This window comes from Apostichopus japonicus, chromosome 19, assembly GCF_037975245.1.
Source record: "Apostichopus japonicus isolate 1M-3 chromosome 19, ASM3797524v1, whole genome shotgun sequence".
Taxonomy (NCBI): Eukaryota; Metazoa; Echinodermata; class Holothuroidea; order Aspidochirotida; family Stichopodidae; genus Apostichopus; species Apostichopus japonicus.
In genome coordinates this window covers 19293863-19305269 of record NC_092579.1, presented here as the reverse complement: position 1 = coordinate 19305269, position 11407 = coordinate 19293863, and the positions used below count along the sequence as shown (strand labels likewise).

The window sequence follows — 11407 nt, the reverse complement described above, 5'->3', positions numbered from 1 at the left end:
TGTCACCACGTTCTTAATAACAGCCGCAATTTTCGAGATTAAAATTGGAAAACTATTAGATTGCTTTATTTTGTAGTGTCCCTATCATAAACCACAGTACATACTACCAATTGTGTAACTGTGCGTATTAAATTACATGAAATATTCCACTTGGCAATACCCGCGAATTCTGATAAATTGTGTATCTTAGCTCATACCTATATGATATATAGTAAAGACGCATTTTAATGTTATTTTTTTAATGAAGCCAAAGATTGTGCGTATTGTACATATGGTTAGGAATATATGGAGATTTTGTGAAGTATATGTAAGTTTTGTATCCTTTTCTATACCAATCAACTTCTGTTCTTTATATATAGCCGAACTGTAAAATGAAGCCAATTAGGATAAAGTACAAACTTGAAAAATTGCGGACATATTCTAAAATGCCAAGACGATGAAACGGTGATGTATAGCAAGGACACAAGTGTTGTAAAAAACAACATAACTTAGCACAAAGTGGAAGGGTGGGCATACCTTACCTACCCCATAGTCCTTTATTAGCTCCACCGTCGCTTTCGGCTGTTCGGTATTGTATATATTGGTACGAATTCCTGACTTTATTGATAGCGAAATAATGGATTAACGTAGTAGGTTACTACATAGATCTAGATTTTCGCATGATTTTGTTTCTAAAATTGAGTATATGACGCAATAAGATGTGTTACGATTCATACTGCGGATGTAATGGCTTTCTGGATCTGGGTTAATTCTCTTATTTTACTCCTATATGTGTATATGTGATTCTCGGTCTATATCAACATTTAAGTCTGTAAGGAAACATTTGGTCCTTGATTGAGAGCCGTATCTCTATATACGTCTCGGGTCACTGATATGAAGGCACGCCCTCTATGCCTCATATCACATGCATGACGTCAACATGATTTCATATTAAAGGGTGTGAAGACTCGCGCACAAAGAAACGTCTCATGCCAGTAATCTTACCTAGTTCGAATGCGGTGTAACAGAAGTGTTAGACACCACCATCGATCCCAGAAAAAACACACGCAGCTTGTTACCGTCGGTAATTAGACACTAGTGTACAGTCGATAGCAGCTTTGACACCTCAGGTCTAGATAAAAGATAACAAGGTATCACGTTTCATGACTGTCTGCATTTTGTAGCGACAAGAAGAAAACGTCATTTCCAAGCAACGGAAAGTTAACTTTCTCTGAGCCCGGCACGCGGTTTGGGCGAGTCTTCAATCCCTATAAGGTTATAACCTAGCGTTAGTTATAAATTCGGTACAGTACAAGCGCCGGCAGTGATAGGAGTATTACCTGCAGAATAATTATTTGAATTCAGCTAACTGCTACCCTCATTCTGTATATTTCCATGGAACTGGGGAAATATCACTGCACTATCACTGAACGTTAGTAACATGCTGGTCTGCGCGAAAACGCGTGCACTGACGATACTATACTATCGCTCTAATCGGTAGTTTGGTACGTACCTGGTAACGGTATGGCAGTAGGCTAGGCTCACGCTGTAGATGTCACGTCATGCATGGGATTCCGGGTTAACAGGGCGTGCCGGTCACTGAAGGTATATTTATATATTTTAAAGAAAAAAAAAATGTTTTTTTTTGTCTTTGTTTTGTATTTAATGATCACTCTTTTGAAGCATGATTTCAGTCTTCTAATAAGAAACAACTATCGAAAATAAAGTTTCTACAGCTCTGCAGTAGAGTAAAAAGCAACCCTTTCGTTTTTCATTCAGAGCGATAACTGACATGGAGTTAAACTCTCCCTTAGTGATTTAAATTCTTTCTTTTCGGTTCATGAGAATGAATGATTATCTGGGTGGAAAACAATCTACTCAGCATGCGTCAGTCTACATGTTATGACATATCTATACCACCTGCTTATATTCTCTCAATCACATGTCTGTCTCTCACGGTAACATTTTCGTCAACATTCACTGCAATTTCTGGTTCGACTTTGTCCGATGTTGTTATTTTATCCTGTACCGGGTCAATGTCCTCAGTTTTCGTCTCTGATAGGTCGTGCTCAGATCCAGAGCTGGTGAAAGCTATGCCCACACACGTAGACACGATAAGGACTGCTCCGAAACCCGTTTTCCAATCAGGATAAACACGGAATATAGTGATTTGCCAGATAAAGGCAAACATGACTTCAATGGTTGTTGTTATAGAAACCAAAATGGCTGCTTCCAAAATGAGCGCCATGATTAAAGTCATCTGTGCCCAAAAATCGAGGAAAGCAAATCCAAATAACTCCAACCAATTGACAAGAGATGGCATTGCCCAAGCTTGTAGCCCTGTACAGGTGAGAGAATTAACAACAGCCGTGACGATAGCATTATAAAACATTAAAACAAACAGGTGCATACCAGCGCCAGCCTGTTTTCTAGAGATAACGGCGAGAAGAGCAAAAGCTACGGCTGAAACCAAGGCAAAAATTGTACCCAGCAAGGCATTATCGTCTGGGTTTTGTTCTTCGTTGCTGCCAAATATAAACTCTGGTTGGGCGATAAGGAGGACTCCCGCAAATGACACTGCTACGAATAACAAATGTATCAGCTTCATGGGTTCCTTCAAAATGATCCACGCGAAAATCCCCGTAAAAATTGGCATCGTGTAAATGATAGCTATGGAGGCGCCGACATCCATGTACTTCAAAGACAAGAGGGCGGTAGGCATACCGAGGGACAGTGCTATACCACTGATGGCGAGTGAAGTCCACTGCCATCTTCCTGCTGGTGGTTTAATTTTGCCGAAGAAGAGGCATGCACCTGATAAAACAACTGTCAAAATACTAACCGTAAAGGTGATCTGAAAAACATCTAATGTTTTGGCTAGGACGTCCATGACAACATCTTCCGACGAAAACAGTAGAGCAGATAACAAAGCGAATAACAAGCCTCTTCTTTTGTGAATCTGAAGTCTCAACAATTGTAGTTTACTTGGGTGGTCGATAGGCGTTTCAAGTTCAGCAAACGTATCTGTGTCTCCAAGATTTCCGTTGACGACATCATTAGAATTGATCTGATCGGCTGTTTCAGCGGCGATGACGTCTTCATTGGAATTAATCTGATTGGCTGTTTCAGCAATAACGTCTTCATTAGAATTAATCTGATTGGCTGTTTCAGCAATAACGTCTTCATTAGAATTGATCTGATCGGCTGTTTCAGCAATAGCGTCTTCATTAGAATTAATCTGATAGGCTGTTTTAACGATAGCGTCCTCGTTATCGTCTGCTACGAAAGCGGCGTTAATGGCCGCCATATTGCTGTGAAAGAGTAAAACAGGGAAAAACTTGGTCAACTGAATGCCTGAAACAATTATTCCCTTACAGCTTTCTCATCAAGCAGCAGAATTTTGCACTTACACCCCCCTCCAATTCCCCCAGCCCTTTCATTTAGCACAAAAAACAAAACAAAAACAAAACATTTAGCCATTATTACCTGATTCCTTAACTTCAGTTCGGTATAACACTAACAATTCTGACCAGTCACACTAAATTAAGCTATGACCCTTTACTAGCTGTAGGTCGGAAATATATATGTTTTTAAAAAAAAATCACAAAGACAGTCTTCACTTTTACCAACAAATAACGTACGATATGTAGTGGGAACAATGTCAATACAGAACCAGCTAAGTCATGGCTATAGAATCGTGTTTATGAATGTTATCAGGGTTAATATCAGTCGGTTCATCTTGACGATATTGATACAAGCATAATAAAACAACTATCGAACTTTAGATGTAACTTCAGTTTATATAGTCATAACGCGCTGAACTATAATGAACTGTTTACTCAGAAAACGTATACGTATAGCTTCGTAAGTGTGATTGCATCATGGTCCTCGAACGAAGCAGTTCCCAGTACACATGTCCGTGCCGGATGCATATCGCAAGTGCAATGTGTTCGGTGTCATTCAGTAGCGTGCGCATCCCCTCCCCCATCCCATCCCACCCCACCCCTCCCCTACCCTCCATCGTCAGTCGGGAAAAGGCGTTCAGGCCAAGGATTTTTTGCAAAATTCAAAGTGTTTATATTTGACAATTTTGCATGTTTCGACCTACTTATAGAACTTTGTCTCAGAATGCACCATTTGACGTTTAAACTTTCATTTTTCTTCTTCTGGAGAGTATCCCCAGAACATCATACATGGGAGTCACGTTCAACGACCCCACAGCAACACCTATCTTTCGTATTTTTTTTTTTTTAAATCGATCCGCCTACAGCGCTTTTATAAAGGTTCATACGGTAGCCCTTCAAAAATCAGTCGGGGAATTTGCAATTTGAGCCCCCCCCCCCGGCCCCGTCTCCTCCGCACCACATGTGCTGGTCACTGGTGGCATTCTTATTTATGTAATTCATCCTAGATTGTGACGAGGGGGGGGGGGTTGGGGGGGGACAAGCCTGATCGAGCAGTGCGGAAGCGCGGTTCCTGCAGGTTGGCAAAAAATTAGGAACAACCAGATTTATAGAAATGTGAATAGGCAGAGTAAGGCAAAATAAAGACAAGCAAAATCATTTACAAATAGGAAGCGTTTACAGAATAATAGATACAAAATTCACTAAAATCAAGAGGAAAAGGGAAGCTGACTTTACGGGGAGGCTGCCCAAGCCCTTGCAATACCACCCTCCCGGAAGTACTTAGCTATACAAGCCCCCACCCCCCCCCCAAAAAAAAAAACAATTCTAGATCTGAACTCGACATGCATTCTAAAGTTTATTTCAGTCAGTTAGATTGCTTTAGATGGCCTTAGATGTTAATATGGTGTTATTATTTCCATCGCAAAATACATTTTTTTTAGTAGGCCTACAAGGTTTTCAGTTTTAGTAAAACCTTCATTATTTTTGGAAAGACTACATATGATGCTACAAGATGATAACAATTATGCAGAGAACGTCACTGCATACATATATTCATTAATATATCCAATTGCGTTAAAATGGAAATAAGTTTGTTACTATACGCAGACTGTAGCTCTGTATGATACAATCGATAAAGGCTTACGAGATGAACTTTGAGGAACAGTGAAGGAACACAAGAACAACACCGACACCTGTATGTTAGATACGCTGCGTCAGTATAACAGTATACATGTTAATGCTTACCTATCTTTTATAATGATGATACTGCATGGGCTGGGATGGTGGACAACTTCTTTTAATTACTCAACTTCCAGCTGGAGGTAATTACCAGCGTAGAAAACAAAATCGCTTCGACCTTCAATAGTGCATATAGCCTATATCTGAAAGCACGTACAACTGGCTTAATTGAACACAGTGACTCTGTATACTATACCAGCAGCTTCAGCTATTTCCTTTTATTTGTACTTGTAGTATTTGCTCTGTGTTTGATCCAATCTGATCGTTAAAGTAGCCAACAGTTAAACTACACTCTTGTGTATGGAGGTAAGGCTATAAAAAACAAAATACTGAATCAACATGCAACTCAGAGTGAATATGACGAAATTAACAGGCAAACAAAAAACAAAATCACACGTCCCGATGATCAACGGGATGCATTCTTTCTAGGGCGCATACTGAGTATAGGCTATACATGAAATAGATCTGCAAACACAACCTCATCTGCAGCTTTGAATAGACCTTGTGTGACCTTTGAGCATCTCACTGCGAGACAACAGTCATACATTATTGCGCAACCATAGTTACAGGCATTTGCACGTGTTTCTACACGACATGTTTTGTGAGAGAGGGATATACCGAGGAATCGGACTACTTGTTCACGAGTTCAAGGTTCCTGACCTGTTACCTTTCTTTAGCTATTAAGGCAGTTATCTTTAGATGATTTTAATTCGCTGGAATGCTGCTTTAAATGTACCGATAGTCTGTATAGGCCAGAAATTATAGCACGCTATAATTGCTAGAAGTTTTCAAAAAGTACTTTCCTGGAGGTCTTTATACTCTCCAAATTGTTCTCAGACATTTCTAAGGAACACACAAGATGACTAAATGTCCCAGTGGAGGATACTTTCCTCGAAGGTTGTAATAAAATCAGTTTAAGAATTTTGACTAAAGGTGACCATATTTGAATATCTAACATATTTGGGGCCCAATACAGCATACATTGATGATAACGTCGGCTTCTCGATGAAAGCTATAATGTTAAGTTAATCTATAGCAGGGGTTCCCTAACTGAGGTGCATGAACCCCCCCCCCCCCCCCATATGTATGTATGGCATATGTTGCCATAGTAGTACCGTACCGTGCATGAACAGACACAGGCCGCATGACTTTGGTGAAGTTGGTGTGCGCATGACAGCACGTCGTGAAGATAAAGAGCTGATCTGATCTTGAAGTTTCCAAATATATAGTTATTCATTTTTTTTTTTTGCATTACAATATAATACAATGAACTTGATCTTTTACGTAGCATTGTTATGAGTATTATAGTATAATAATGACTCGGATCGTGTCTCGAAATGTTGGGGGTTCGCGGACAACTCTGACATCTACAGGGGGTTCGTGGGGGATAAAGTTAGGGAAACCCTGATCTATAGTGTAATAAATTCAAAAACATTCCATCAAAGTAGTTTCTTTTAACACTGTCATATAAACAACAGGGTAGCCATGGAGGTCATTCGATTGCATTCCATCAAAGTCTTATGTTTTTTCATAGCGTTTTGGGGTTGCACCAAAGGAACCGACCTAATGGTATATGTATTAGACTATATAGTCCAGTCACTTTTATTGATGAGCCTCGGCTGTCTCAACAATTAAAAATGTTATAGAAAAACAGTCTGGACTGGTTAGCAGTGTTTTCGGACTGCGTATTACATATTCAAATTACTTTTTTTGCGTCTAAAAGTAGTCTTGTTTTAATCTTGCAACCATGCATGTGTTCATGTCAGGAATTGCCACCTGCCACTTCGTCATGCCAACATCTGATAATTTCTGATAATATTAACTGACACATTCTAGAGTTTGCAAGCAATAACAATCCGAGGTAATTGACAAGTACTCGCAAAGAACCCGGATTAAAAAGTACTCGGATTATGTAAAGATTGTACTCATACACTGGTAAATCTGTACTCGGATCCTAACAGGCAATACTCGGACTAACGTACTTGTAGTAATCGGAATCCTAAAGGAGAATTTTAAACCAGGATATCTGCCGAAACGGGGTACTGTTTTGCTGTAACTGTTCAAAATGTTTCTGTCATAATAAGCTAGAAGTGTTGCTTAGGCCTGTGTCTCCTATAAGCACTCGGAACTTCTTGGTAGTTGGATAAATGTAGTTGACTATACAACAGTGAAACGTATGATATATATATATATACGTTGAAACAACCTTTACTAACACTCCATATAGCTAAACATATAATATCTCGGAACGAGTTGCTTAAATTTTCAAATTCAATACTTGTAGTGAGAACCATGTCTGGTAGCTTCACAGCTAACATAACTGAGTGAGAGTCCATTTTATTTTAACCATTTCGATGAAAGTGAGGGTAACCAAGGCAACTTTCAGGGCCTCGATCTACGGAATCACAATATTGTAAAATTGACAGAATTTGAATCAAGTCAAACTGATAGGACGTATGGTTACTAATGATTACATTACAATGCCAAAATCATATGAAGCTTAGGTGTGTCTTTTTTATTTTAAATTTGTTGTATATTTTAAACTACTGCATCTTTAACAGGACGTATGACCAACATGGGCCCAGATCAGTCTCGGATAATGGTGGGGACGCGTGTCTGTTCTCTGATACAATCTAAGCGGAGCGTGCATGACCATGGGTTCGCGCGTAGCGTACAAGAAATTTTTGGCAAATATACCTCCCAGCTCGCCGGAAATAACACTTCTCAGACCCAATGATGCTCCTAAACCTCCGTAAGTTTTAGATCTCATTGTTTAGAAATTTAGTTTGGAGAAATACATGGGCGTCTGCAGAAAAAAAAAACCAGGGGACATATAATCCAAGAAGACTTTTGTATACGATGGGTCTGTGGTCCTCTCCCAGAAAACAATTATAGACTGTCGCAAATGCGACTGTGGATAAATATAATAAAATGAGAACTGGACGTGAAGCCAACTCAAATTGGCAACGCATAGTGTGAGTTGTTAACGATTGTTTTGTTCGCACTCAGTCCGTTTTGCTGACCACAACCACAAAGTTTAATATAGGGGAATTTGTAATTCAACGTTTGGTCAAGACAAATTGGTTGGGACACGGTATATCATGTCCGAACCACTGAAAAAGTTGGTGGGAACGCGTCCCCGCCAGGATCTGCGCCCATGATGACCAACATACATGTATACCATTGGCTGTGGTTATCTCACCTCTTCATAACCTCACACAAAAGTAGTCACTTGCACAAAGATTCTTTGAGGGAGAATACTCCCAGACCCCCCACGGAGTAATCTGCTACAAAGATCCCAAGACCACACTCTACTCTTTTATAATCCAACTGACATAATATACTTTTTTTCATTGAGAAAAATGGGCAGAGGGGCTACGACCAGTGTTCGACTTATGGCCAAAAAATTGCATAGCAACAAATTTCGACAATTGCTATACAATATTTTTGTTGCATAGCAGTTCCCCAATATTGAATAGCAGTTTTGAAATTACCACAAAACGGACCAAATGTTGGCGATCAATGTATTAACTAGAAAATGTTTGTTTTTTATTATTATTTATACTAGTGTTGCTACGATAATCGTTTTCAATATCGGTATCGGCCGATGTTTGCAATATCGGCAGCATATCGGTATCGGTAAAATTTTGCCTAATTGCCGATAACAGCAAACCGATATTGAACTTTTCTTTTTAACAGCAGAGCTACCTGTACTTATTTATACTTGCAATGATTTGTTAATCTGCCCAAGACGATCCATTTCTTTAGCGTCAGTTAAACTCAGATTCATTTTCGATTAATATCCATGGAAACCTGACTCTCCGTAACATCTAAAAACACGTCTACGGCGCGCGAATATAACCAATGACCTTCGTGAACCTTGGCCTACACACAGCATTAGTGCAGCATATATACACTGTACTAACCAGGCGCGTATCCAGGATTTTCAAACCCGGGGGGCGCGAATTACTATCTAAGCGGAGCGCCACCATCGGTTGGCGCGCAGCGTACAAGAAAATTTCTTGTTTTGAAACCCCCCCAGATCACCGGAAACGGCACTTCTCGGGCTTGAAATGACCAACCAGATGTACACTTTTTGCCTGAGAACCAGGTATTTCCTAATAGTTTTTGTTTCCATCCATAACCTTTTTGAAGTTTGTCAACCCGGCACACATCATGTTCGACCTGATGGCATCTCCTGTGGGTCTTTGCTTTTGTATGTGATTCTACGTCGCGGCCCACAATACCCGTCAGCCCCAATTTTGAAGGTTTTAAGCCCCATATTTGTTCAGAATTTGAAAATTCCCATTTCTCGTCAATAAACTCACTTGAAAACATACCCATAATGTTGTACAAAATTTCATCTATGGACAACCAATATAGAAAAACTTCCTTGAACCCCTAACAGACCGGTCAAAATTGCACGAGTAGAGGGAAGTGTGATGCAGAATGTTGGTCAGAAATTTTCGAAAATTCAGACACAGTTAATTTATTGGTGTACAAACATTAAAACCTCTTATAACGGCTATTATAAAAGTTGGTTGAAGGAAATGAAAAAATAGCAGATATTTCCTTCAACCGAACACTACACACATAGGCGTAGGAGGCGCGGCGGCAGTGGCGGAGCTAGGGGTATTGGTCAGGAGTGGCGAGAATGGTCTGTAGGAGCGCTTTCGACAGTATCTAAGCGGGGCGCCACCACTGGTTGGCGCGTAGCGTACAGACATTTTTTGAATAAAGATACTCCCTAGATCGCCGGAAATGACCCTTTCCGGGCCTGGCTAATTTGCAGATAAACGAAGAATAAGGTGTCATCGCCAAATTACACCAACAAAATGTGAGAAATGTCAATAAGTAGATGAGAGCGCAATAAAAAAGTCAATAATCTAGAATAAGTAAAAAGTGGTAAAGAGCTGAAAAAGGCGCCAGCAGTCCATTTGAGTCCGTCAGGGGGGGGGGCATCCACCCCGACCGTATGGACGCTCCGCCACTGCGCGGCGGGGGTGCAGCCCCTAATTCGCCATTACTAATGTAAAAGAGAGTTTTGACATAATTGGACCTCCATGCTTTTTATACATCTACATGAGACATGTCGTTGTTTACATTAGCATCCCGCGAAATACTGCGCAATTTGAACGGACCGTACGGTACATGATGGCATGCGATGTAATAACCGATGCTTGCTTATATGATATTGACATGAAGACGTGCGCGCGAAAATTTTTGGTTATTTTTTCAGGCAAGTCGGACAGTTTTGAGGCTTTTCATCCTGGAACGCCATTTTCATGCTCACTGATATGATGTGATATCTGCTGTTTGCGTTACAAATTCGAACAGGCGCGTAGCGAGGAATTTGCCAAGGGAGGGGCGAAGCCTGTAGGCAAATTATCTAAGCGTAGCGCCACCATAGGTTGGCGCGAAGCGTACAAGAAAATTTTGGCCGAAAATGCCTCCCAGATCGCTGGAAATGGCACTACCCAGGACCATTTGTTAGCGCGAAGCGTACAAGCAAATTTTGGCCGAAAATGTCTCCCAGATCGCTGGAAATGACACTTCCCAGGCCTTCTAAGTTGCCTCTAAGCACTTTCTGTTTTGAAATTACTTAGCGATATCATTTAAAAAAATGCTGAATGGGGGGGGGGCGGGCGGTCGCCCCCATCCCAAAATGCGTCATGTTCCCCGACGACACGGTCGAGTTCGAGACCAGCCACAGTTGGTTTCATAGCACAATTCTACACACGCGTTATGATAGACCATATATAGTACATATATAGATCATTAGTGAGAGAGGAAAATGGAAACGTCAAAAAATGGAGTTGTCGGTGTAAGGGGTAGGGTGAGTCACACTTTTACGAAATCATTGATCCGTCACTGGCTACCCTTCAGCGCTGTAATGATGTCACTGTTCCTCTTCCTCTCCCCGGTGTCTTCGCGTTTTTCTTTTACTCCCTCCTTTTCTCCTTTTTCTCTCTTTCTTCTTTTTCTTTTCCCTTCCTTCCTCTCCTCCTCTTTTTTCCCCTCTTTTTTCCCCTCTTTTTTCTTCTCTTTTTTTTCTCTCCTCTTTTTCTTACCCGGGGGGCGCGCGCCCCCAACGCCCCCCCCCTGGATACGCACCTGCTAACCATTCATTTCCTCAAAGGCCTCCGTGAAAACCTTGAACATGATGCATACAGTAACTGCACAGTTCAGCAGTGTTGGAAAACCTTGTTCAACTTCCCGCGAACACACTGCCGATTTCCCGCCGGTGTTCGCCTGCCTAGCACGCGTAACGTGCGAGCATAAAG

At 40.9% G+C, this 11407-nt stretch overlaps 1 protein-coding gene across 2 annotated transcripts; it reads right to left on the bottom strand.

The window, feature by feature from the left end:
• Positions 1 to 207: 207 nt before the first annotated feature.
• On the bottom strand, positions 208 to 5626 carry LOC139960003 (solute carrier family 35 member G1-like). 2 transcript variants are annotated; one of them, XM_071957997.1, is made up of 2 exons: positions 5130 to 5626; positions 208 to 3290 (listed from the first exon to the last, which is right to left on the bottom strand). In XM_071957997.1, the coding sequence occupies exon 2, from the start codon at positions 3284 to 3286 to the stop codon at positions 1904 to 1906; it is 1383 nt and encodes a 460-aa protein (XP_071814098.1). In that variant the 5' UTR covers positions 3287 to 3290; positions 5130 to 5626; the 3' UTR covers positions 208 to 1903. The 2 variants fall into 2 exon arrangements, with proteins under 2 accessions (XP_071814098.1, XP_071814099.1); XM_071957998.1 differs by lacking the exon at positions 5130 to 5626 and adding an exon at positions 3466 to 3602.
• Between the last annotated feature and the right edge of the window lie 5781 nt (positions 5627 to 11407).

Bases quoted from the DNA above. Each gene is read 5' to 3' on its own strand.
- LOC139960003 (XM_071957997.1), bottom strand. From the start codon at position 3,286: ATGGCGGCCATTAACGCCGCTTTCGTAGCAGACGATAACGAGGACGCT.